General features: G+C 46.7%; 1 protein-coding gene across 2 annotated transcripts; it reads right to left on the reverse strand.

Annotated features, from left to right (window-relative positions):
* Positions 1-2814: 2814 nt before the first annotated feature.
* On the reverse strand, positions 2815-26517 carry TRIM35 (tripartite motif containing 35). Of its 2 annotated transcripts, none has more exons than XM_063123743.1 (7): positions 26389-26517; positions 24593-25043; positions 17990-18085; positions 14986-15216; positions 14224-14246; positions 12704-12825; positions 2815-7025 (listed from the first exon to the last, which is right to left on the reverse strand). In XM_063123743.1, the coding sequence occupies exons 1-7, from the start codon at positions 26487-26489 to the stop codon at positions 6454-6456; spliced, it is 1596 nt and encodes a 531-aa protein (XP_062979813.1). In that variant the 5' UTR covers positions 26490-26517; the 3' UTR covers positions 2815-6453. The 2 variants fall into 2 exon arrangements, with proteins under 2 accessions (XP_062979813.1, XP_062979814.1); XM_063123744.1 differs by lacking the exon at positions 26389-26517 and adding an exon at positions 25252-25347.
* Positions 26518-27673: the final 1156 nt, after the last annotated feature.

Consider the following 27673-nt stretch of genomic DNA (forward strand, 5'->3'; position numbering starts at 1 on the left):
TTTTAATTTCAGTGAGACTCATGTCCAAGTAAGCACCCTTAAGAAGATTGCAGTATAAGTCTAGAACAGAGCTTTCCAAGCTGTGTGTCGCGACACGTTAGTGTGTCAGCTGCAGTGTGTAGGTGTGTCACGCAAATGTAATGAGAAACCTCTGAGTCTATGTGAAATAAGCAATACCAACTTGCATGCATTTTTACACAGCAAAGGTGCCGATCAGTGTGGTGCACTAGTATATTCCCCTTCCGTCGTATCCGTATATGCACACCACGGTCGAGGGATCATACAGGTACTGCGCATGCGCAGTATGCATAATCAGGTTGAAACAGCTGATTCCGCATCACTTCCGGTTACCCGGCTGCACCTGAAGTGACGCATTCGAGAAATTCCATAGGTCCAGTTTTTTGATAGAACACCGTCTCAACCGCTGCTCGATCGCAGCTCGACAAAATTGGTTCAATGTGAAAAGTCTTGGAAATGTATTTTATTATCTTGCAAATCATATATTTTAAAAAATATAAATGAAAGGTTTTCATGAGATATGTTGTGTCCCCACACAAGCTGGAGCGTGTTCAGAGGAGGGCAACCAGGATGATCAGGGGTCTGGAAACAAAGCCCTACGAAGAGAGACTGAAACAACTGGGCATGTTTAGCCTGGAGAAGAGAAGATTGAGGGGAGACATGATAGCACTCTTCAAATACTTAAAAGGTTGTCACACAGAGGAGGGCCAGGATCTCTTCTCGATCCTCCCAGAGTGCAGGACACGGAATAACGGGCTCAAGTTAAAGGAAGCCAGATTCCGGTTGGACATCAGGAAAAACTTCCTGACTGTTAGAGCAGCATGACAGTTGAACCAGTTACCTAGGGAGGTTGTGGGCTCTCCCACACTAGAGGCCTTCAAGAGGCAGCTGGACAACCATCTTCCAGGGATGCTTTAGGGTGGATTCCTGCATTGAGCAGGGGGTTGGACTCAATGGCCTTATAGGCCCCTTCCAACTCTGCTATTCTATGATTCTATGATTTCGTTATTACAATTTATGTATGTGTCCGTATCTCTTATAAGGGGTTAGTTTAACCTTCGGTTTGCTAGTAAAACTGAATTACTGTGTCGCGAAATGATGCATGTCTAAAAAGTGTGTCACCAACATGAAAAGTTTGGAAAGCTCTGTGCTAAACCATAATGTTTAGCTCAAAATGCTTAACCACAGTGGCTTAGCATGTCGTCTGAAGAGGGTCAATGTTTGTTTGTTTGCTACCCTGTAAATCACCATGCACGTTGACAGCAGTACAATATCTACATCATCATCGATGTTCAATGTTTTAATCTTTGTAAACTGCCCAGAGAGCTTCGGCTATGGGGTGGTATATAAATGTAATAAATAATAATGCTATTATTTATTTATTTATTTATTTGTTGCATTGTTATACTGCCTAATAGCCGAAGCTACCTGGTCGGTTCACAAATTAATAATGTTCCCCAACAACTGGTGTAAATAAGCTTACTGACCCTGATACAGATACTGGAGGTAGCACATAGCCATCAGGACTAATAGCCATTGATAGCCTTCCTCAAGAATTTATCTAACCCCCTTTTAAAGCCTTCCAAAGCTGTGGCCATCACTACATCTTAGGGTAGCAAATTCCATAGTTTAATTATGAGCTGAGTGAAAAGATTCCTTTTATCTGTACTGAATCTCCCACCAGTCTCCCTACCCACATTCTCCACATCATGCAGAATTTTGTACACCTCTATCAGGTTTCCCATTAGCCTTTGTGAACCGCCCAGAGAGCTTCGGCTATTGGGTGGTATAAAAATGTAATAAATAAATAAATAAATAAATAAATAGCCTCCATTTTTCCAAGCTAAACAATCCCAACTGTTGTAACTTTCCCTCATAGGGGAGATGCTCCAGCCCCTTAATCATTTTAGTTGCCCTTTTCTGCACTTTTTCCAGCTCTATGATTTCCTTTTTTAGGTATGGTGACCAGAACTGTACACAGTATTTTAAGTGTGGTCATGGCACAGATTTGTATAAAAGCAGTATGATATTGGCAGTTTTATTCCCAAATGACGGGGAAAAAATCAATTCCAAGTAGCCTTTACGGTACTTTAAGGCACTGTAGTAATAATAAATATTTTTATTAATTATTATTAGTAGTATTGTCAGTTAAAAGTCCTAAATAAATTTGCATTTGTTCTCTTGAAAAATGTATATCGATCTGGTCATTATTTGAACAAACAGTTCAGTCTCACAAGATTACATATACACTTACTTTATTTAGCAATGCCAATACATTGTTTACAGAAACATTTATTCTGAATATTATTATTATTATTATTATTATTATTATTATTATTATTATTATTATTTATTTATATAGCACCATCAATGTACATGGTGCTGTACAGAGTAAAACAGTAAATAGCAAGACTCTGCCGCATAGGCTTACAATCTAATAAAATCCTAGTAAAACAATAAGGAGGGGAAGAGAATGCAAACAGGTACAGGGTAGGGTAAGCAGGCACAGGGTAGGGTAAAACTAACAGTATAAAGTCTGCGCAACATCAAGTTTTAAAAGCTTTAGGAAAAAGAAAAGTTTTTAGTTGAGCTTTAAAAGCTGTGGTTGAACTTGTAGTTCTCAAATGTTCTGGAAGAGCGTTCCAGGCGTAAGGGGCAGCAGAAGAGAATGGACGAAGCCGAGCAAGGGAAGTAGAGGCCCTTGGGCAGGCGAGAAACATGGCATCAGAGGAGCGAAGAGCACGAGCGGGGCAATAGTGTGAGATGAGAGAGGAGAGATAGGAAGGAGCTAGGATAATATGTTGAGAGTCATGTCTAACCAACCTCCATTTCTAAAGAAACAATATATACCGCACTAAAGTGTGCCCCACTTGTATGTAAGCATCAGCTGTGCACATCTTTGAAATGTACCCATTCCTCTCCCATTGATTTGTGTGCATTTCCCAAAAGTATGTATATTTTTCAAAGGTGTGCATAGTCAAATGCCTTTGTTTTTTGAGGGCGGTATGAGCTTTGCATATTTGGTCTGGAAAGTACAATTTGGGTAAATCTCAATCAAAAACAAACAAATTTCTCATACATCCCTAGCCCCAATAGAGGAGATTAATTGCAAAATGATATGTGCAGAGTGTAAGCTATCTCACACAAGTGAACTAAGCTGTGTATTAGGCCGTAGCTAGACCTAAGGTTTATCCCAGGATTGTCCTGGGGTCAAACCTGTTCATCTAAGTGCCACACAGGGCATCCAGCGCTCAGGCAGGGATGAACCCAGGATAATCCTGGGATAAACCTTAGGTCTAGCTACGGCCTTAGAAGGTCAGGAGAAGGGAGCCAGAGAGAGCATTCCTTTTGCAACCCCAAATATGGCAATCAGACCCCATAAATTAGTAAAACATCCAAGACAATACCAAATGGGGTTGCCATCTAACCAGAAACAACAGTCTTGTTGCTCCTGCGCTTTAACAGCAGCTTGATTGACAGAAACCCAAACAAAGCCAGCTCATGACTATAGACTGGGCTGTTGTTAAAGGCGCAGAAGCTGGTGAAAAGAAAAAAAAGCTGGCAAAACCAATTCCAAGGAGAATTTAGTTTGGCGCATCCTTAATACTATTCAACAACTTCCCTTGGGAGTAGCATTTCTTAATGTCCCAAAGGAAGTGTTGTGGCTTGCAGAGGGGTGTGTGAAGGGGGGGGGGATACTCTTCCTGTTATTATTCAGACAGGGATGTGAAAAACTTTCTGCGGTGAATTTCCGCATGCCCTGCAGCTATTAAATGCTACAGCAACTCTTTAGTCAGAAGCTAACGCAAGACTCCGCTGGAATGATTAATCTCCTGTAGCCCTGGCAGTAAAGAGGAAGTCTTCAAAACCCTCTTCCCATTTTGCAAACCAAGAGCCCCGAAGGGGTTAATTCCCTGCTAGACTTCCAACACATGCCCACTGGGGAGACAGTGTCTTCTGATTGGGTGGTGGTGACATAATGCTGTCAGATCAGAGCCAATCAGAAACTACCTTGTCTATTTCAAGCCCCCTTTCCCAGTCTCTATAAATCTTTTGCTGTGCCTGGTGCAGTAGCAGATCGTTTGATGAGGGTTTAATTACAGCCTCTTTTGCTGTTCTAGAGAGGGGACAGGGATGGGCCAGATGGGTTAGGCAGCAAGAAAGCCTCTTGCGACATTCCTCAGCCCTCCCTCCCCCATTGCAACTACAGCCTGCCTCCTGCAAAGTGTAGGCTGCAGCACGCTCAACTTATGTATGCATGTACTTTCATGGCCACCCTTAAGCTCCTATGAATGTGTTGGGACTGAATAAAACAAACAGATGTCTTGAGCAAGGTCATCCCAAGATACGTTAATGCCTGCATTTTCACGTGGGGAGGTTTCTCTTGTGCAAGCCTCAAGAGAGAATTACACTGCTCTTGTGCTCCCCGCACTTAATTCCGAGGATTGTGAAGGAATTGGCAGTAAGTTGCCCCCATATGTCAAATATGTTGTTCTACCCTTAGTAGCACCCCACAATACACAGTTTAAGACAGTTATCTATTTTTAAATTTTATTTATTCCATTTATACTGCCTTTCTGTCAGCGTACAAGGCAATTTAGGGATGAAACTCAAAAAGTAATAAACAACTACAAATACAATAAAACATTAAAAACAACCTTAAATACCATTAAGAATTGAAAAGGCCAGATTTTAGGGGTGGGTGGGATCCGTCTTGACCCCTGTCCTGAATGCAGGGAGAGTGGGAACCAGTTTTAACTCCAGAGGAGGAGTACAGGAAAAAAAATCCTTCCCCACATGTCTGACAAACAGGCCTCTTTGTAAAGAGGGTGACTTCAAAATGGACCTCTCCTGCTGACCTTAGTAACTGAGCAGGTTCATACTGGGCTCAGTTAGCCAGGAACTAAGCCATTTAGGGCACAATCTGTTTTGGCTTGGCTGAGGAATGCAGGGAGTTGTAAGACTTTTTTCTGTTTAAACATGTATACAGGGAGCATGCAACTCCCATTACAACAGCTCCACTGGCTTCTGGTCTGTTTCCAGGCACAATTCAAAGTGCTGTTTATCACCTATAAAGCCCTATATGCCTTGGGTCCAGGTTATCTGAAAGGCCGTATTCTCCCATATGTGCCTGCTCATGCTCTGAGATCTTCTGGGGAGGCCCTTCTCATGGTCCCACCAACATCACAGGCACACCTGATGGGTACACGGGAGAGGGCCTTCTCAGTGGCTGCTCCAAAGCTCCGGAACTACCTTCCCAGGATGGCTAGCCTGGCACCCTCATTACGCTTTTGGAGGCAGGAAAAACTTTTTTGTTCCAGCAGTCATTTGGACATACTCTGGACCTGTATTAATGTATTGGATTATTTTTTTTAAAAAAAGTGACTGCTTTTTAAAAATGTTTTTAAAGTTTTTAATTTTACTGTGGGTTTAATTCTATTTTATCTTTTGTAAATTTATATTTATATGCTTTAATTGTATATGTTTTAATCTTGTACACCACTTGAGTCCCAGCATTGGGAAGAAGGCGGAATAATAATAATAATAACAACAACAACTACTACTACTACTACTACTACTGATGCATAGGATTGTGCCCTTATAGCTTTAATGGTTAAACTCAACATCTTAACTTGAACCCGGAAAAGAATTTGCAAGCAGTGATGTGATCCCAATACCGTGCACGCTGCATTTTGCACCAACTGAAGGTTCTGGACAGTCTTCAAGTGCAGCTCCACATAGAGCACATTAAAATAGTCCAGCTTTGAAGTAACCAAGACCTAGACAACTATTGCTAGATCAGTGACTCAGGAATGACCCCAGCTGGCACAGTAGACATAGTTCTGCAAATGCACTCTCTGTCACTGCAGGGATCTCAAAATCAAGGGACAACCATAGGATCCAAGAACACTCCCAAGTTATAACCTGATTTTTCAGGGGAAGGGTGACCCCTTCCAAAGCAAACAATAGCACCCTTGTCTTTTCTGGATTTAATCTCAGCTTGTTCATGCTCACCCAGCCTATTATTGAATTTAGGAACATTCAAGGATATTGACTGCTTCTTTGGTAACAAGGAATAATAAAGCAGAATTCCACCAACATATTAATGGCACCTCACGCCAAAGCCCACAAGGACCTCTCCCAGCAGTTTCATGTAGATGTACAACATAGGGATTATGTGGGACATGATAGACCAATGGGTGTGGTACCAAACAGTAGACCCCCAACGTGACCTCCTTCTGGACACAACTTGACAGAGCTGGTTGGGCCTCTTAGGTCTGCCTGTGCTGGAAAATTCCCCACATTCCAAATACTGTAATATCATCAAGCTAATGCAATGTGTTCTTTTTGCTGTTTCAGTGTCAGTTAGTGTATGCAAGCTTTCATAACAGAGGAGGCACATAGATAAGAGGGAGAAAAGAATCGTGGTTTCGCTCAGTTTGGATAATCTTTCTTTATCAGAACCTGAAGCGGGCAAATTCTGAACGGCTCAGTTGGAGAGACAGCAGCACCTACGCTGCAGATGCAGAAGTATGGAAAGACTTCCCCAAACTTGTCATGGAAGGTATAAATATGGCTCTTCCGCTCAGCATCGTAGAACGAGAGCTCGCCTTCATCACAGTCCAGCTCCACTCTCACTCTCTTGAGGGCCTTCCTTCGCCCACTTTCCGACACAATTGATTGGGAGGACTGGCTTTTCTTATCCTTGGTACCTTGCATGCGATACATGTATCCAAACCCCAGTCGGGAATCACAGCCAAAGCTCCAGTAGTAGCCGCAGGACTTCTTGGCCACTCCGATGTACCAATACTCGATGCCACCAATATCTACCTCCCAGGTGTGAGTCCCTTTGGAATAACTTTTGGAGCCCAAGACACAAGGCATGTCGGTGGAGAAGCGTTCTGGAACTTCCACCATCAGCTTATAGTTACAGGTGGCAACGCTGCTGAGGTCATCAGAAACTTCCAGCCAGCTTGCAGATGTGTTGGGATCAAAGCTGAATGGGACTGCAAAAGGAGATAGTCATTAGGTGTGGGGAGTTGTATGCCTACCTATATTTTACAGACATTTGGCTTGCCTGCTGTAAAATAGCAAGGGTGAAAGCTAAATGGAACCTCCATGTGCAGAGCTAGTATACCAGATTCTAGTGAAACAGGGGCACATCTATCCCTGCATGAGTGTACCTAAAGGTAGCTGCTAGCCACTGTTGCAAAGAGAATGCTATATACTGTATGCGAAGGACCAGTTGTACAATCCGCCCTGCACACTCAGGTCCTCTGGGAAGAATCTACTTCAGTCAGCAAAGACTAGGCTGACAACCGTTACCCAGAGGACCTTCTCTTCTGCTTCTCATTAGAAAAAATTCAGCCCAGCTTTAGTACTGATCTAGCAAAATTATTATTGTGCTTTATTATTGCATTTATCTACTGCCTTTTTTCCACATTAAGGAACCCAAGGCGGCGTACATAATCCTCCTCTCTATTTTATCCTCACAACAACAACCCTGTGAGGTCTGTTGGGCTGAGAGTCTGTGACTGGCCCAAAGTCACCCAGTGGGTTTCCATGGCCGAGTGGGGACTAGAACCGGGATCTCCCGACTCCCAGTCCGACACTCTAGCCACTACACCACACTGGCTCTTAAAGGACAATCACTTCTCAAACAGCAGTAACTGCTGGCTCACGTTTTCTCAGATTTTGTTCTTTCTCTGTGGGACTGCTGTTCAAATTCCATGCCCAGAATTAGTTATGACAAATGGATGTGGACATAGATGCGATCAGCCTTGAGCAGGGCTGCACTACCCCTGAAGAAACAAGTTCGTTGCTTGGGGGTTCTCTGTGGAAGCACAGATAGTTGGTGGCTAGTAGTGCTTTTTTACCCCCTTGGGCTGGTACATCACCTGCAACCCTATCTACAGACATCAGGCTTTGTCATGATTTCTCATGCACTAGTCACATCCACGTTAGGTTACTGCAATGCGACCACGTGGGATTGCCTGGAAAGAAGACAGCCTTGAAAGTTCAACTGGTGCAGATTGTGGCCACCTGACTGTAAGTAATCAGGAAATTAGAACATGTGACATCATTATGTACCAGTATGTCAGATCATTTCCAGGCCCAGTTCAAAGTGCTGGTTTTTGACCCCTAAACCATAGCTGAGGAACCTCCATGCAAAGTGAGGTGTGTGTTTGACTGCAGGGTGAGTGAGCAGGGTGTGCGCAAGAGTGGGAGGAATCCCAGCTACTTTGGATTGTGGCCGCACCCACTGCTGGCATGCAGCCCCCAACGTGCTTCCGGAGCGCCAATATGGCCCTTCCAAAAGGAAGCAGGGTATTTGAAGGACTGCTCAAAGAGCTAAAAGCTCATAGAATCACAGAATAGCAGAGTTGGAAGGGTCTACTAGGCCATCGAGTCCAACCCCCTGCTCAATGCAGGAATCCACCCTAAAGCATCCCTGACAGATGGTTGTCCAGCTGCCTCTTGAAGGCCTCTAGTGTGGGAGATCCTGTGGCCTCCCTAGGTCATTGGTTCCATTGTTGTACTGCTCTAACAGTCAGGAAGTTTTTCCTGATGTCCAGCTGGAATCTGGCTTCCTGTCACTTGAGCCCGTTATTCCGTGTCCTGCACTCTGGGAGGACCGAGAAGAGATCCCGGCCCTCCTCTGTGTGACAAACTTTCAAGTATTTGAAGAGTGCTCTCATGTCTCCCCTCCATCTTCTCTTCTCCAGGCTAAACATGCCCAGTTCTTTCAGTCTCTCCTCATAGGGCTGTGTTTCCAGACCCCTGATCATCCTGGTTGCCCTCTTCTGAACAAGCTCCAGTCCACAGTGTAAAATTAAGAGCAACCCCCTGCCAATTTGGCATTTAGTCCTTAAAGTTAGCCTGAGTGTACAGAATACTTTCAGGTGTACCCATAGATGAGATGGTGTGAAGTGTACTCAATCACAACATACTACAATGTATGTATAAAAGTCTACAAGGTGACTGCTGCTCTCTAGTGGCTACAGGAAGCCTCTGCTTGCCCAACTAAGACCATATTAGAGCCCTAACATCATCAAACACACATAGCACTGGCGTGTAGATTCAGAGTGAAAATGCTTTACGGTGGATTCCTGCATTGAGCAGGGGGTTGGACTCGATGGCCTTGTAGGCCCCTTCCAACTCTACTATTCTATGATTCTATGCATCTTTTTCATTGTAGATCACCCTTCCACTGCCATCCCTCTGCCAGGATCAACACTTGTTTGCCCACATTTCTTGGCACCCCCGCTGTTTCTTCATTCCAGTTCTCACTACTCCAAAAACAAACACAAAACCCAAGCATTTAAACTATCATTTATGTATGACGCTTCATTAATTCCTTAACAGTGCTACCCATCCACCTTCTTTTACCTTAGATTAAAGAGCAAAGGCTGCTGCGATTCCCTGGTTTCATGAAATCATAGAATCATAGAATAGCAGAGTTGGAAGGGGCCTACAAGGCCATCGAGTCCAACCCCCTGCTCAATGCAGGAATCCACCCTAAAGCATCCCCGACAGAGGATTGTCCAGCTGCCTCTTGAAGGCCTCTAGTGTGGGAGAGCCCACAACCTCACCAGGCAACTGATTCCATTGTCGTACTGCTCTAACAGTCAGGAAGTTTTTCCTGATGTCCAGCTGGAATCTGGCTTCCTGTAACTTGAGCCCGTTATTCCATGTCCTGCACTCTGGGAGGATTGAGAAGAGATCCTGGTTGTCCTCTGTGTGACAAACTTTTAAGTGTTTGAAGAGTTAAAATCACTGTTAACAACATGGATCAGAACACCCTTTCATCCATAACTGTGCCTTGAAGGGAAGATGCCACCCTGATGGCGTGCATGATATGATGGTTGAAATTTGAGACCCAAAGAATCATGAATTTTCAGTTATGGCACCCTGTTGTGGAACGTCTTCCTCAGAGACGCTCACCTGGAACCAACATTGTAGCCTGTTCGGCTTCTTATTCTCCCAGGCATTTTAGTCCTTCGGTTTGTTGTTTTTAAATCTCCTATTCTATTTCTAAATCTTTACACTGCTGCTGATTTTTTTAAATTACACCATTAAGTCCAAGTAAAGTTTTAAAAGTTTTATATTATGTTTACTTTTGGTCCCAGGGCATGGTTTGTAGGCACAGGACGCAGCCACCTTGCTGGAACTATGTGGGATTAGATGGCCTCATTAGGGCTGGGTTTGGTCAGAGGTTGGAGGGGAGACCACTTGAGAATCCTCTGCAGCCACCTTGAGTTCCACGATAGAAGAAAGGTGAAATATAAATGTAACCATGTTTTATTGTGTTGTATTTTGTGGTTGTAATTGTCGTGAACTGCCCCGAGAGATCTGGCGATTGGGTGGTACAGAAACATAGTAAAAACAATAATTCAGATCCGAGAAATTTTCAACCCTTCCCTCGAAATATAGGTGTAGCTCTGAACTGCTTCATGTTACTTCTTCATAGCCAGGGGAAGGGGATATGGCCAGTGTGGTGTAGTGGTTAGAGTCTTGGACTGAACCTGGGGAGACAAGCTGGAGCGTGTTCAGAGGAGGGCAACCAGGATGATCAGGGGTCTGGAAACAAAGCCCTATGAAGAGAGACTGAGAGAACTGGGCATGTTGAGCCTGGAGAAGAGAAGATGGAGGGGAGACATGATAGCACTCTTCAAATACTTGAAAGGTTGTCACAGAGAGGAGGGCCAGGATCTCTTCTCGATCCTCCCAGAGTGCAGGACACGGAATAACGGGCTCAAGTTAAAGGAAGCCAGATTCCGGCTGGACATCAGGAAAAACTTCCTGACTGTTAGAGCAGTACAACAATGGAATCAGTTACCTAGGGAGGTGGTGGGCTCTCCCACACTAGAGGCCTTCAAGAGTCAGCTGGACAACCATCTGTCAGGGATGCTTTAGGGTGGATTCCTGCATTGAGCAGGGGGTTGGACTTGATGTCCTTGTAGGCCCCTTCCAATTCTGCTATTCTATGATTCTGTGATTCTATGAGACTCAGGTTCTAGGCCCACATTCAGCCATGAAGCTCACAATGTGACTTTGGGCCAATCACTGAATCTCAGCCTAACCTACCTCACAGGGTTACTGTGAGGATAAATGGAAAGGAGGACCATATAAGCCACCTTGGGTTCATTGCAAGAGGGGGAAAAGTAATATATAAATGTCATAATCATCAGGGGGACCCAGAAGGGCAGATTTGGGACCTCAGGTGGGCCTGATTCAGCCCATGGGTTCAGGTTTAACACCCCTGGTTTATACACAAGGAAATCAATTCTTAAGCATGAGCACCATTCAAAAGTCCAAAATCCATAGTTGAGCAATACATTTATTACAGCAGTGGACAATCTGTGGCTTTACAAATGTTGGACTGTAACTCCCATCTTCCATCACCACTGGTTGTGCTTGCTAGGACTGATGGGAGCTGCAGTCTAACAACCTGAAGGTCCAAAAGTTTCTCACTCCTGCTCTACCAGGACTAACCAAAGCACCACAAGATGATGTGTAAGCTTGTGTGTTCTCCAGGTGGTACAAAAACAGGAAAAGGGGGGGGGGAGAACCAGGAAGCCCCCCAAAATTAGGCCAGGTGCTGTGGCAATGTGGGCCAGATCTAAACGTCGTTGCGAAGGCGCTTCCGTGAGCCTTTTTTAAAGACGTACCTAAAAGAAGCGCCTCTTTCTTTACTGTGTGTACTGTGAGCGAGGCAGCGCCGCCTGCGGAAGAATCTCTACCCCATTCAAAGACGCTGCTCTGGCCGCTTCCCCCTCGTGTGTTCTTCCATTTGAATAATCCCCCCTTCCCACCCGGCGGCTCTTGTGGCGCGTCCCGGCGGCGGCGGCTCCTCCTGCAAAACACTTTTCTCCCTCGGTGTGTTTGTATTTGCGTTTGCGTGCGCGTTTGCACACCGAAGAGAGTCCTGGGGAGATGACACCGCGGGGGAGAGCGAGAGGCAGGAGCTGAACTCGTCCGCCGCGCGCACGCAAACGCAAATACAAACACACCGAGGGAGAAAAGTGTTTTGCAGGAGGAGCCGCCGCCGCTGGGATGCGCCACAAGAGCCGCCGGGTGGGAAGGGGGATTATTCGAATGGAAGAACACGCGAGGGGGAAGCGGCCCAAGCAGCGTCTTTGACTGGGGTAGAGATTCTTCCGCAGGCAGCGCTGCCTAGCTTACAGTACACACAGTAAAGAAAGAGGCGCTTCTTTTAGGTACGTCTTTTAAAAAGGCGCACGGAAGCGCCTTCGCAACGACGTGTAGATCTGGCCGTTGTCTGCAGTAAAGACTCGGTCCCATGATGGAGACTGAGCAACATCCATGCAGTTCTTCCTCTCACCATGCTGTTTTGTGTCAGAGGCAAAGGACCTACTTCAGAATAAGCATGACAATAGCACATTTTATGCAAACCCCACTAGTTTTCAAAGTTTCCCAAATTTGCATGATTTCCCTTCGTAAGTAGTTCAGATTTCTTTTAGAGCAGAATATAAGCAGGCCCTTGGTGACAGAAGATTGCTGATCATTTAATATCACAGTATGGACAGGTAGGGGTGGAAATAACAGGGGTTTCATTGCATGCATCTTTCATGGATGTCCCATTTCCAGGAGTTCCAGCACTACTCTCCAAGTTGTCTTCAGCTTGTTCAACACACATAACTTGGCACGCTCAGAAACCTACCTACTTTGATGATATCCAGCATCTTCTTCCACACACTATATTGCAAAGAATCCAAGTACTTAGTGACTTCTACCAGAGTCCCTGGTGGAATCGCTTCTGGCTGCTCTACTGTCCAGGCAATTCTAGGAAGCACAATCCAGGCAGACAAGGAAATGAGTGAAAGACAGTCAAGAGACCAGGTTAAGACTCTTATAGGCCAATGACTGAAACAACTGGGCATGTTTAGCCTGGAGAAGAGAAGATTGAGGGGAGACATGATAGCACTCTTCGGCCACAGCTAGACTTAAGGTTTATCCTGGGATCATCCAGGGTTCGCCCCTGCCTGAGCACTGGATCCCCTGTGTGTCACCTAGATGAACAGGTTTGACCCCTGGACGATCCAGGGATAAACCTTAGGTCTAGCTATGGCCTTCAACTACTTGAAAGGTTGTCACACAGAGGAGGGCCAGGATCTCTTCTCCATCATCCCAGAGTACAGGACACGGAATAATGGAGTCATGTTACAGGAAGCCAGATTCCGACCGGGCATCAGGAAAAACTTCCTGCCTGTTAGAGCAGTACGACAATGGAATCAGTGACCTAGGGAGGTTGTGGGCTCTCCCACGCTAGAGGCCTTCAAGAGGCAGCTGGACAACCCTCTGTCAGGGATGCTTTAGGGTGGATTCCTGCATTGAGCAGGGGCTTGGACTCCATGGCCTTAGAGGTCCCTTCCAACTCTGCTATTCTATGATTCAATGATTCTATTCTGTAATTACTATCGTGTAGTTTTCCAGTTTGTATTGCTATTCTATGGTTCTATGATATTGCTTCGGCGATTGGGCAGTAGAAAAATGAAATAAATAAATAGCTTCAGCACCGGTACAAAAGAGAGCGCCAATGAGCCTATGCACGCAAACAAATGGGGTCATTTGTGGATACAAGGCCAAATATGAGGCACGTGACAGATGCCAAGGAATGAGCACTATCTATCCAGATTCTCTGGCAGTAGCTTTCCAGGAATCACTCCTTGCCCCTTACCTCAAGAGTAAAAGGGCTGGAAATAGCTTGTCTTTTTTTTTTAATGCAGATGCCAGGGATTGGATCTGGCGCTGTTTCTACACCTGCCTTTCCCCCCAGGATCATCTCGGGATCATCCCTGTGCATCCAACTGACACACAGGGGATCCCGGAAGCAGGCAGGGACGATCCCTCCATTTGCCTGGGATAATCCCTAGGTGTGGAAAGGGCCTAAGTCTGAATTACAGAGCTCAGCAATGCAGGCAAACTAGGCAGCTGCCTAGGGAGACCGAATTCAGAAGAGCACCTGGCATCCCAGAAGCACCATACGTGTCACTCCCAGTGCTGCCTCTGGCACAGCTCCAGAAGCTACAAGTATGCTTTAGAACGCTTTGTGAGATCATGGTGAGCCACCATGCCTGGACTATTAAAAAGTCCTGAATTGGCACTATGAGCATGGGTCCTCTGCCCCCATCCCCATTACATGATATACTAATGTTGCTCAATGAAAATTCAACAACATACCTTCGTTTTCGGTTTTGGTGTTTCTGGAAGAAAAAAAAGGGGTTGCGGGGAGGAAACCATGTTTGAGAAATTGCATTTTTCCCAACAATATAAATAACAGCCTTGAAACAGAGTTGTGGAGCAGCCACTACTGAACGATAAGGGCGGGTAGAAGATTATCATCACCCACTGTGTGACCACATAGCACCTGTTACTTATTTGGATTCTTGGGCAGCAGGCTAGACTAGATGGAGGTCTAGCCTAGGGAAGTTGTGGGCTCTCCCACACTAGAGGCCTTCAAGAGGCAGCTGGACAACCCTCTGTCAGGGATGCTTTAGGGTGGATTCCTGCATTGAGCAGGGGGTTGGATTTGATGGCCTTGTAGGCCCCTTCCAACTCTGCTATTCTACGATTCTATGATCCTGGAAGAAGGCTGGACTTGATTGTCCTTGGTCTTATCCAGCAAGATACTTATGTCCTTAAGAATGCAGACTCAGAATCACTGAACACAGGTGAGTTATTCCATAATTGCTTGTAAATTTTAAAAAAAGATTGGTGGGTTATAAGGACTCCAGTACCAAAAGTAGACCATGCAAGTCAGCCTGCCCCTCTGTACAAGTATTGAGCATGTGTATCACCTGATGGAGTTGCAGTTTGGGATGGCTGGGCAACAGTCAATATGCCACTAATGTGCCACATCACACCGTTCAGCTACTCCTGAATGCAGAGAGCGTAAATCTTCTCATGTGGCTTGAAATGGAGACAGCTGCTGGCCAGCCTTACCTTGAGGAAAGAGATGTCATCGTCTTTCAGGTCAGCCTGCAGCTGGCTGACTTCTTGTAGCAGGATATCACTTTCTTCAGATAGCTTCTTAACTTGGTCATCAATCAGGTCCTGTTTCTTCTGGGTCTCCTCCTGCAGCTCCTCCACCATCTTCCTCTCCTCGCTCTGCAGAAACTCATGCAGTTGCTCAAACTGTTTTTTAATCTCCTTCTCCAGCCTGGTACTTTCTGCCTGGTTTGGGACAGACAGGGAAGAGAGAGGAAGAAAAGGCAAAATAGAACATGGATGAATCATAGAACAGCAGAGTTGGAAGGGGCCTACAAGGCCATTGAGTCCAACCCCCTGCTCAATGCAGGAATCCACCCTAAAGCATCCCTGACAGAGGGTTGTCCAGCTGCCTCTTGAAGGCCTCTAGTGTGGGAGAGCCCACAACCTCCCTAGGGAACTGGTTCCATTGTCGTACTGCTCTAACAGTCAGGAAGTTTTTCCTGATGTCCAGCCGGAATCTGGCTTCCTTTAACTTGAGCCCGTTCTTCCGTGTCCTGCACTCTGGGAGGATCGAGAAGAGATCCTGGCCCTCCTCTGTGTGACAACCTTTGAAGTATTTGAAGAGTGCTCTCATGTCTCCCCTCAATCTTCTCTTCTCCAGGCTCAACATGCCCAGTTCTTTCAGTCTCTCTTCATAGGGCTTTATTTCCAGATCCCTGATCATCCTGGTTGCCCTCCTCTGAACACGCAACCAGGATGATCAGGGGTCTGGAAACAAAGCCCTATGAAGAGAGACTGAAAGAACTGGGCATGTTCAAATGAGGGTAAAGCCCTGCCATATCTCATCTAAACTGGAGGACCATTCATCAGAAACAGAGGCAGAGAGAAGAAATTCTTTAAAAAAATATTCTCAGCTCCTAAACTTTTCCCAGGTACAGGCTCGTACAATTTGCAAGGATGCATACAACAGTGCAACTTTGGATACCTCTTCCTAGAACTAGGATGGGAAACATGTAATATGAGAAATTAACTCCCACCATCCCCCAGCCAACATGGCCATTTCCCAGCATTCTCAGTGATTAGGCATGCTGGCTGGGGGATGATGGGAGTTGGAGTCCAACGCTTCTAAAGGGCACCAGGTTGGAGAAGGCCGCTGCAGATAAACACAATATAACAAAGAGGAGAGATTTTACACACCAGAGCTTGTCCTGACAGGAAAAAGCAACACCAGCCAGAGTTCTCCCTTCTGTTTTGCTTCTGGCAAAATACCCATGATAGCAATGGATGAGATGCAGATGGAAGGTCACGTTACTAGCTACTAGCCCTGATGGTTATGTGCTACCTCCGGTATCCGAGGCAGTAAGCTTGCGCGCTGGGGAACATGGGCGTGAGGGTGCTGTTGCACCATGTCCTGCTTTGTCGGTCCCTGGCCGACAGCTGCCTGGCCACTGTGTGAACAGAGTGCTGGACTAGATGGAGCCTCTGTCTGATCCAGGATGGCAGTTCTTATGTACACGCGAGTTGGATCCTCATCATCGATAACTGATGTCAAGGTGGACAGCAACTTTTGCCTGTTCACATTTTTAAAACAGTATCCCCAAGTGCCGAAAATATTTTCCCCACTGGGAGCAGGGCACTACTCTTCACTTAGTAAGAGATGCACTCAGAGACCGTTAAGGCAGGGGCGGAGGCCAAAACTGCTACCTAAGTTCTTAATCTTAAAGGGCTTTATTTTCAGTGACCAGGCTCAAGGCTGCTTTTATTCACAGAGCATCATCCTAGGTTTTGTTCACTAGTCACACCCAGAGTGAGACAGAATTATGGGAACTGGCTTATGGATCAACCCCCAGGAGCCTCTTTTCTGTGCTAAATATGCCAACCCTGCCTGGAACAGGAGGGGTGGGGGGAGGCAGTCTATGAGGCACACGTTCCAAGACTCGGCCTGACTTCAATGTCCTTGGTACATCCCGAAGACAAGCAAAAGCTTGCTTGTGTGCTAGCTGTTGCTCTTCAGCTGAAATACTCCTAGTATAGGAGGGCTGAAGAAGATGATCAAACCCAGCTCTTTCCCCCAAGACAGAATTCTTCCATATCCTTCTGGTATCCCTTAGAGCAGGGGTCCCCAACCCCCGGGCCACGGACCGTACCAGTCCGTGGCCTGTTAGGAACCGGGCCGCACAGGTGAGCTGCTTTCACCCCCTCACCCCAGCGTACCTGAGCATAGGGCGCCATCTCACCTGCCCAGCCGAAGCGAAGCCAGGATGCTGGGATGGGGGGACAGCTTGGAACAGCGCACCCGGCCAGAAGCCGCTCTGGGAGAGCGACTTCCGGGCGTGCCGTTCGGAAGCCACCTGCCCCAGCGTCCTGGCTTCGCTTCGGCTGGCCGAAGCGAAGCCAGGACGCTGGAGTGGGGGGCAGGGCTTCCCAAAACCATTTCCTCAACCCTACCCCCCGGTCCATGGAAAAATTGTCTTCCACGAAACCAGTCCCTGGTGCCAAAAAGGTTGGGGACCACTGCCTTAGAGAACGGTTGCACAACCCATGGGGCCCCAAGTGGCATATGGAGCTATAGAGGCAGCCCACCCATTTCCTCCTGCAGCCCAGCTGATCATCAGAAATGTGGGGGTGGAGAAGAGACACTGTTCCAGTGCTGCTACTACCAGTGCTAGGACAGCGATATCACCAAAGATAATTGGGAATCAGAAAGTGTGTGTGTGTGTGTGTGTGTGTGTGTGTGTGACGGTGGTGAGGTCTAGGGGCCAAAAAAGTATAGACTAGCCATCATAATCCATACCACCATGGGCCACATACTGAAGCCGCAAAGAGCATTTCACTAAGGTCACAAAAGATGAAGGCTTGAATACAGAAAAGGGCACCTTTCCTTCCCAAACCACTGCCAGCCACAAGCATGGCACAAGGGAGGGAAAGAGTCTTTGGGATCCTCACAGGAGTTGTAGGTATACTTAAGAGTAGCCCAGCTGCACAGCACCCTCGGAGCAGAGACAGAGGCGCTCACCTTGTTGTGGTTCGCAATGAGCCTGTAATCTGACTGCATTCTTCCAAATTCTCTCATTTTGTCCCGCAAGGAGTTTTCCATGTCCTTACACTTGGCCTGGAGTTAAAAAAGAAGAGGAAGGCAAAGGCCACAATTTAATGTCTTAAACTACGTGTTTCCCATCCTATTTCTAGGAAGGGGTAGCCAAATATATTACAACAGAGATTTTTTAAATTAAAAAAAAAATGCTTCAGTAGTAGCTTCTATCAGCAACCGACTGCACTAATGTGATGTGACAAAGTGTTCATGAAGTTTCTCAGAATTTTTGAAACAACAGAACATACATGAACATCCTCCTGTGATAAGGGAGGCAGGTAAGAAATTTATTATTATTATTATTATTATTATTATTATTATTATTATTATTATTAAGTGAAAAGTCACATTTTTATTTTTTGGCTGGAGAAAATCTCTCATACTCTAGGAGTGGTATTGGTAGGTAGAGAGAGGACAGGATCATAGAATCGTAGAATCACAGAGTTGGAACGGGCCTATAAGGCCATCGAATCCAACCCCCAGCTCAAGGCAGGAATCCACCCTAAAGCATCCCTGACAGATGGTTGTCCGGCTGCCTCTTGAAGGCCTCTAGGGTGGGAGAGCCCACAACCTCCCTAGATAACTGATTCCATTGTCGTACTGCTCTAACAGTCAGGAAGTTTTTCCTGATGTCCAGCCGGAATCTGGCTTCCTTTAACTTGAGCCCGTTATTCCGTGTCCTGCACTCCGGGATAATCGAGAAGAGATCCTGGCCCTCGTAGCAGAGTGAGGAGTTGCAGCAAGTAGGACAACACTTTTTACCATGCCCTGGAGTGCAACAAGACCGCTGAAAAACAGATACAATTGCTTTGTGGACCCAATCCATCTCAATGGCCATGTTAAACTAACTGCCATGGCCCTTAGTTACAGCCACCAACGTGAATGGCTTTAAAAGACGACTGGACAAATTCCTGGAGAAGGCTATCAATGACTACTAGTCCTGATGGCTATGTGCTACCTCCAGTATCAGAGGCACTTTGACTATATAAACCAATTGCTGGGGAACATGGACAGAAGGGTGCTGTTGTATTCCTGTCCTGCTTGTAAGCCACTTGTGAACAGATGGGGTTGGCCAGTGTGTGAACAGAATCCTGCGCTAGATGGACCTCAATCTGGTCCAGTATGGCTCTTATCATAGAATCATAGAATAGCAGAGTTGGAAGGGGCCTACAAGGCCACGGAGTCCTGCTCAAGGCAGGAATCCACCCTAAAGCATCCCTGACAGAGGGTTGTCCAGCTGCCTCTTGAAGGCCTCTAGGGTGGGAGAGGCCACAACCTCCCTAGGGAACTGATTCCATTGTCGTACTGCTCTAACAGTCAGGAAGTTTTTCCTGATGTCCAGCTGGAATCGGGCTTCCTTTAACTTATGCCCGTTATTCCGTGTCCTGCACTCTGGGAGGATCGAGAAGAGATCCTGGCCCTCCTCTGTGTGACAACCTTTTAAGTATTTGAAGAGTGCTATCATGTCTCCCCTCAATCTTCTCTTCTCCAGGCTAAACCTGCCCAGTTCTTTCAGTGTCTCTTCATAGGGCTTTGTTTCCAGACCCCTGATCATCCTCGTTGCCCTCCTCTGAACACGCTCCAGCTTGTCTGCGTCCTTCTTGAATTGTGGAGCCCAGAACTGGACGCAATACTCTAGATGAGGCCTAACCAGGGCCGAATAGAGAGGAACCAGTACCTCACGTGATTTGGAAGCTATACTTCTATTAATGCAGCCCAAAATAGCATTTGCCTTTCTTGCAGCCATATTGCACTGTTGGCTCATATTCAGCTTGCAATCTACAACAATTCCAAGATCCTTCTCGTTTGTAGTATTGCTGAGCCAAGTATCCCCCATCTTGTAACTGTGCCTTTGGTTTGTAAATGTGCCTTTGGTTCTTAAACTACTGTTCTCTCAACTTGGGGCCCTCCCCCCCCCCCAATCTGAGTCTGTTTGTTAAAACCAACCCCAGACATTCTTACAGACTGGATCATACATCTTTCCTCCACCTCAGCCCCTCACGCTAAAGACAGGAACTAACATGAGGTTAAGTGACTCATACTGTGTTAGGGACAGATGGGAAACCAGCCTGGAAAGTGTGACTCAAGCACTCATAATCCACCACCCTCTCCTGCTTCAAAATCCATTTCAAGCTTCTCATCCCCTTCCCCCTGCCTTCAAGAACCATCTTCTGCGACAGCAACCCAATGTCCTCATGACAAACAGCCTCTCTATACAGAAGCCTAAGTTTCTTTGTGGTTTCTACTTTTCTTCACTGTCTTAGTACAGATGCACATTGTTCCAGATCACACAAGTGTTCCAGTCACTATGAACCACACTGGTTATGTTAAGCTTATTTTACACGTAGTGTAAAAAGCTTCAGGATACCCACCCCAGAAACAACCAGAAACGCTAGCCAGTTTGCTAGTTGAAAGACTAAGCAATACCGTTGGTGTTTCATGTAGTCCCAAGGAACAGGAAAGCTGGTACAAATTCTAGTTTGCTAATTATTATACTCTCACACACACAATTTTAGCATTTTATTGTGGATTTTAACAGGTATTTGGAATTTTATTTTGTTTACTAGCTTGAGAGCTGTGTGAAATAAACCATCTCTGTCACTTGAGGCTCAGGTGGCCTCGGTGGCACAGAGTGCTTTCTACCAACTCCGATTGGTGGCCCAGCTACGCCCCTATCTGGACAGGGAAAACCTAGCTTCAGTTGTCCATACTTGGGTAACCTCCAAATTAGATTATTGCAATGCCCTCTACATGGGGAAGCCTTTGAAGACGGATCGGAAGCTGCAGCTTGTGCAGAATGCGGCGGCCAGATTGATAGCTGGAACTGGGAGGTTCGAACATATAATACCGATTCTGGCCTGCTTGCATTGGCTGCCTATACATTTCCAAGACCAATTCAAGGTGCTGGTTTTAACCTATAAAGCCCTATATGGCTTGGGACCACAATACCTGACGGAACGCCTCTCCTGACATGAACCTACCCGTACACTGCGCTCAACATCGAAGGTCCTCCTCCGAGTGCCTACTCCGAGGGAAGCTTGGAGGATGGCAACAAGGGAGAGGGTCTTTTCAGTGGTGGCCCCCTGACTGTGGAATGATCTCTCTGATGAGGCTCGCCTGGCGCCAACACTGTTATCTTTCAGGCCCCAGGTCAAGACTTTTCTCTTCTCCCAGGCATTTTAACAGCATTTAACAACGTTAAGTTTGTTTTTAATGGACCCCAGAATTGTTGATTTTAAATGGATACTGGGTTTTTTTACTGATGTTTTTATGTTTCTGATGATTCTTAAATTTTGTATACTATTTTAATGTTTACAGTTTTAACTTTTGTAAACCGCCCAGAGAGCTTAGATTATGGGGCAGTATATAAATGCAATGAATAAATAAATAAATATAAAAGGGGAGATATGTTGGGGGGGTGGGGGTTGGAATAAATTTTGCATGACCACAATTCAAGAGGGACGCAGACAAGCTGGAGCGTGTTCAGAGGAGGGCAACCAGGATGATCAGGGGTCTGGAAACAAAGCCCTATGAAGAGAGACTGAAAGAACTGGGCATGTTTAGCCTGGAGAAGAGAAGATGGAGGGGAGACACGATAGCACTCTTCAAATACTTCAAAGGTTGTCACCCAGAGGAGGGCCAGGATCTCTTCTCGATCCTCCCAGAGTGCAGGACACGGAATAATGGGCTCAAGTTAAAGGAAGCCAGATTCCGGCTGGACATCAGGAAAAACTTCCTGACTGTTAAAGCAGTACGACAATGGAATCAGTTACCTAGGGAGGTTGTAGGCTCTCTCACACTCGAGGCGTTCAAGAGGCAGCTGGACAACCATCTGTCAGGGATGCTTTGGGGTGGATTCCTGCATTGAGCAGGGGGTTGGACTCGATGGCCTTGTAGGCCCCTTCCAACTCTGCTATTCTATGATTCTATGATACAGTTCCATAGAGAACAGAGGGACATCATATGCTGTCACAGGAAACTTTGCCACTTCATTATCTCATTCCCTTATGAAGAGCACATTTTTATTTAGGGAACAGTTTCCTGACCTCTGAATTGGTGGGCTTTGTACTGCAGCTGTAATATTTTAAGCTGCCCGAATTCCACGTTGTTGCTGTTGCTTATATGGGCTAGTCAAGTGGTCATCTCTCTGGCTGCTAAGGTTTTTAAAAATGAATATTGTCCTCCCTTTTATCAGTGGCAAGGGTGGGGAACCTCAACTCAGGGGACAAATTCAGCCATCCTGGAGTCCTAATTTGGCCCTCCAGAGTTCAGGTGTAGGGTGACCCTATGAAAAGGAGGACCGGGCTTCTGTATCTTTAACAGTTGTATAGAAAAGGGAATTTCAGCAGGTGTCATTTCCTCTTCATCACTACAGTTAAAGCTGCAGGAGTCCTGCCCTCTTGACCAGATCCGAAAGAGAGGAGGGCAGGGAGGCATAGAGAAATATATTTGAGTGCCACCAGCATGATCTCTCCCAGAGGTTTCATGTAGATGTTAAATAGCATTGACAATAGGATGGCGCCTTGTGGTACGCCATTCAACAGCTCCTTTTTTGAGGAGCAGCTTTCCCCAAGCATCACCATCTGGAACCTGCCCGAGAGGTAGGACCAGAATCACTAAAGCCCCTGATTCCCAAACCTCTCAGGTGTTCCAGAAGGACACCATGGTCGATGGTATCGAAAACAGCTGAGAGGTCCAAAAGTACTCGCAGGGACAAGGCCTCTAGTGAGTTCATGATGGACCAGGAGTTATATACCACCTATAAAGACTACATTTGGCATTTCACATCCAAAAGTTATAGCTCCTGCTTCCTATTATTAACTTGCTATAGCCAGAATTCTGTAAAACACTGCTCTTAATTATGCAAATATAACAGCCCAGTTGGCATTTTTAAAAATCATAGAATCACAGAATAGCAGAGTTGGAAGGGGCCTACAAGGCCATCGAGTCCCTGCTCAATGCAGGAATCCACCCTAAAGCATCCCTGACAGATGGCTGTCCAGCTGCCTCTTGAAGGCCTCTAGTGTGGGAGAGCCCACAACCTCCCTAGGGAACTGATTCCATTGTTGTACTGCTCTAACAGTCAGGAAGTTTTTTCTGATGTCCAGCTGGAATCTGGCTTCCTGTAACTTGAGCCCGTTATTCCGTGTCCTGCACTCTGGGAGGATCGAGAAGAGATCCTGGCCCTCCTCTGTGTGACAACCTTTTAAGTATTTGAAGAGTGCTCTCATGTCTCCCCTCCATCTTCTCTTCTCCAGGCTAAACAGGCCCAGTTCTTTCAGTCTCTCTTCATAGGGCTTTGTTTCCAGACCCCTGATCATCCTGGTTGCCCTCCTCTGAACACGCTCCAGCTTGTCTGCATCCTTCTTGAATTGTGGAGCCCAGAACTGGACGCAATACTCTAGATGAGGCCTAACCAGGGCCGAATAGAGAGGAACCAGTACCTCACGTGATTTGGATAAATATTATTATTAGTAGTAGTAGTAGTGATTCCAGTCAGCCCGAGGGCTTTTGTAACAGTCTGATATTCCACTGTTCTCAAAGTTTGCATTAACTCAAAGACTAAGGCCCAAACTACATGTCACATTCACTGTGGGGATCAAGTCCACACATTACATGATTCTAATTCAGAGTCATGATGCCACAAATTCCCACATCTCACATCATTAGCAGGAGGAAAACGCACTATGCAACTGCCCCAATTCATGCAGCAAGTAGACAAAATGCCTGATGGGAAGGAAATTTTCCATGGGAAAGTGAATCACTGAGGCCTAAGATATGGATGGATGGCTTTGCCAAATATCCGAGAGTTACAAACTAGCCTTCCAGACAGCCTCCGTGCGTGTCTGTGGACACATTGAGATCACATCATTAGCTAGGGTGACCATATGGAAAGGAGGACAGGGCTCCTGTATCTTTAACAGTTGCATAGAAAAGGGAATTTCAGCCGGTGTCATTTGTATATATGGGGAACCTGGTGAAATTTCCTCTTCATCACAACAGTTAAAGCTGCAGGTGCCCTGCCCTCTTTTAAATCTGGTCACTCTAGTATAGCTCCTGCACTTTAACTGTGGTGATGTAGAGGGAATTTCCCCAGGTTCTCCATATATACAAATGACACCTGCTGAAATTCCCTTTTCTATGCAACTGTTAAAGATACAGGAGCCCTGTCCTCCTTTTCATAGGGTCACCCTATCATTAGCTGATCTGATTTTTATGTATGCATAATTCTTTACTACATTTATATCCCAATCTTTTTCCTTCTTGCAAGGAACCCGAGACGGTGTCCATGTCCCTCCACTCTGTTTTATCCTCACAACAACCCTGTGTGGTAGATCAGGCTGAGAGTCCGTAAGCGGCCTAAAGTCACCCAGTGAGCTTCTTAACCGGGGGGGGGGGGGCTAGAATCCGGGTCTCCCGAGTCTCAGTCCAACACTCTAACCACTACACCCACACTGTCTGTCTTAAGCAGCACAGCTGCCTCCACCCCTGCAGCCCCAAATCCTCTGCCACCCAGGGACCACTTACCCTGTAGTTCTTGGCCACCTCCGCCACGGGTTTCATTCTGTGGTCCGCATGCTGCTTGGAGCTTTGGCACACAAAGCAGACCAGCTCCTTGTCATCCAGGCAGACGAGCTTAGCCTCCTCCCGGTGCAGGGGGCAGAGGGCCGAAGCCTCGCCCGACTGCTGCTGCTGCTGCTTCTTCTCCTGCTTGAGGAACATCTCCACAATGTTGGCAAGCGTGTGGTTGGTGCGCAGGTCCTCCGGGGAGCAGGCCGCCTTGCACACCGGGCAGACGTGGCGAAGCTGACCCTCCCAGGAGCGGCTCACGCAGCCTTTGCAGAAGTTGTGGCCGCAGCAGAGGGTGACGGCCTCTTTGAAGGGCTCGTAGCAGATAGGGCAGAGCAGCTCCTCCTTGATGGTGGCGGTGGGCAAGGACGGGGCCAAAGGCAAAGCGCTTTGCTTGGCCATAGCTTTGCTGCGGGGAGGAAAAAAACAGGAATAACTGCAAACTCCCTCCAGAGAAAAACACCACCACCCAACTGCGAAAACAACCAGTTGCTGCTACCACCCCAGCTGGTGACTCAGAGCTGCTGGCAGCCTTGTTGCAACTAAACTCCACCCTGCTTTATTTCCCCCCCCCTCCACCACTGCCCCCCCCTTTTCATTTTAATATAGAAACTGACTTTGAGTGGCAGCTCAGAGGGCCAGTGGGGGCCGGAAGACTGAAGGATCCCGTGCCAGTAGTCTAAGCAGGGCGCGTTGCAAAGTTACAACCTCTCAAGCAGGAAGCGGATTTCCTCTCGCGCCTGGCGAGACCGAGAAGGACTTTGCGCAACTTCCAGGGGAAGGAGAGGCTGTAAGCTTAAGCAGAGCAACGTGGGCAATCCTGAAAGCTTTTACTCGGGAGTAAGTGTCCTGGATTGCCAGTGGGGCTCCTGCAAAAGAGTTAGCCTGGAGGAGGAGGAGGCAGCAGCTGCGATCCCACAAGCGCGTTTCCTCTGAAGCGACGCGCTTCGCTTTCCGACGGGACTCGTCCCCCCCCCCAAGCGCAAGGCGGAGTCTCGCAGGCTTCGATTCGCATTTAGCGCCCCCCCCCCCGGTGAAAACGGGAGCTGTGTTCCAAAGGCGCTTCTCTTGATTGAGACTGAACCCACTTGCTCCGGAATGAAAAGTTTCATTGCGCGTTCCAACTGCACACGTTCGTGTTTCGCTTTTGGTTATCCTTAAACGAGACAGCCCGGATCTACACTACTGCTTTAAAGCGCTTTATAGCAGTTTTGACAACTGTATACGGAGTGTGTCCTGGGCCCCGACAGTTGTCAAAACTCTTATAAAGCGCTTTAAAGCAGTAGCGTAGATGCAGGAGAGAGCCGACGGCAACGGGCTACAAACAGGAGCTATTTTACACGCACTTACTTGGGAGTAAACCCCGTGGGTGCCTGTCCGAGATCCGACTCTTACAAATATTATTTAAGGCGGGATAGAAAACAGGAAGTTTGATTTTTTTTAAAAAAAGAAAGAAATATATTATTTAGGGATTTAAAAGAAAGAAAGAAAGAAATCCCCAGCTAGCCACGAGTTTGCAGTAAGAGCGTGAAAGGCGCCGGAGAGGAAACGCGAACAAAACAATAAAAGGCGTCGCTGGTGGAAACGGCGGTTGTTGGCCGGCGATCAGGAGCGACTCCGAAATTCGAATCGGAGCGGAGGTTTCTGAGCTCCCGTCAGTGGTGATGGGAAAAGATCGGGCCACGTGGGTGGATCCCTGGATCGATCCTTTCCTCTAGATACCTTGCCTGCCCCGGTCGTTCCCAGCCACTTACCTTGGTGCAATAGAGGCAGAAGGCAGGCATTTCTGGCAACAGGTCCTGGAGCTCCTTCGCCTGGGGCTGCGGGTGAGATCGCCCGGGAAGAAACAAGCCATCACTCCTAGCTGGCGATCCCTGGATCCCCCCTCCCGAGAGCAGTTTCCCCCCCCCCCCCACACACACACACACTAACCAAAAGAGTCTGGGAGCCTGAGCCCTGCCTTTTATGTCCCGGAGGCGAATTCGGGCTGAAACTCCTCCCCACTCGCTGCTTCAAAGTGGGCAAGGTTGCTCAGCAATGATGGGTCGAGTGATGCTGAGGAGGCAGGGCCAATGGTAAAGCTTCTCTAGCCAGTTTAGTGGCTTACCTGTGCCAGGAGGCTTCCAGGCTGGCAGGTAAAGTAGGTCAAGGCAGCAAAGGCGGGCACAGGAATAAGCAAGTGTTTTTTTTCCTAGCAAGGAAGCTGGACTGGCAGAGGATACAGTATCAGGAGGAGCTGCAAACATTCTAGAAAACAGGATTCTAAATTATCTGGATACATTGGAATGAAAAACAACAACAACACCTGGATTTCTAAAGCATGTTGGAGGATGAGGGAGTTTTCTGGAGGAAGCTTGTGGCATTTGGAAGCCCTTTTACCCTTTTAATTTAATTAATTAATTACATTTTTATACCGCCCAATAGCCGAAGCTCTCTGGACGGTTCACAAAAATTAAAACCATAATATGCAACCAACAGGTTAAAAACACAAATACAAAATACAGTATAAAAAGCACAACCAGGATAAACCAGGATTTACCATGCTTTGGAACTGAAAACTCTCTTTTTTAATTATGGTTTTTATATGATGTGTTTGTTGTATTTTAATTAGGTTTTATCCTTGCTGTGAGCTGTCCTAACAGCTTGGTTGTAGGACAACATATAAATGCCTAAAACAAACAAACATGATGATAGTGTGGATCCACATATATTGCGTATTTGGATATTTAAAAAGCTTTCTACGAAGTCCCCCAACGAAGACTCTAAGGCCGTAGCTAGACCTAAGGTTTATCCCAGGATCATCCCAGGTTCGTCCCTGCCTGAGCACTGGATGCCCTGTGTGGCACTTAAATGAACAAGTTTGACCCCAGGACAATCCTGGGATAAAACTTAGGTCTAGCTACGGCCTAAGTAAACTTACTATCAGAGATAAGTTAATGGGTCCTCTTCTGGAGTGGTATGCGCTGAGAACTCCAAAGTATCAGAGTTTCCCATTAACTGTTACCTGACCATTTTTTTTTCATTTTTATTTATTTATTA

This window comes from Elgaria multicarinata, chromosome 4 (genome assembly GCF_023053635.1).
Source record: "Elgaria multicarinata webbii isolate HBS135686 ecotype San Diego chromosome 4, rElgMul1.1.pri, whole genome shotgun sequence".
In the NCBI taxonomy this organism is placed as follows: Eukaryota; Metazoa; Chordata; class Lepidosauria; order Squamata; family Anguidae; genus Elgaria; species Elgaria multicarinata.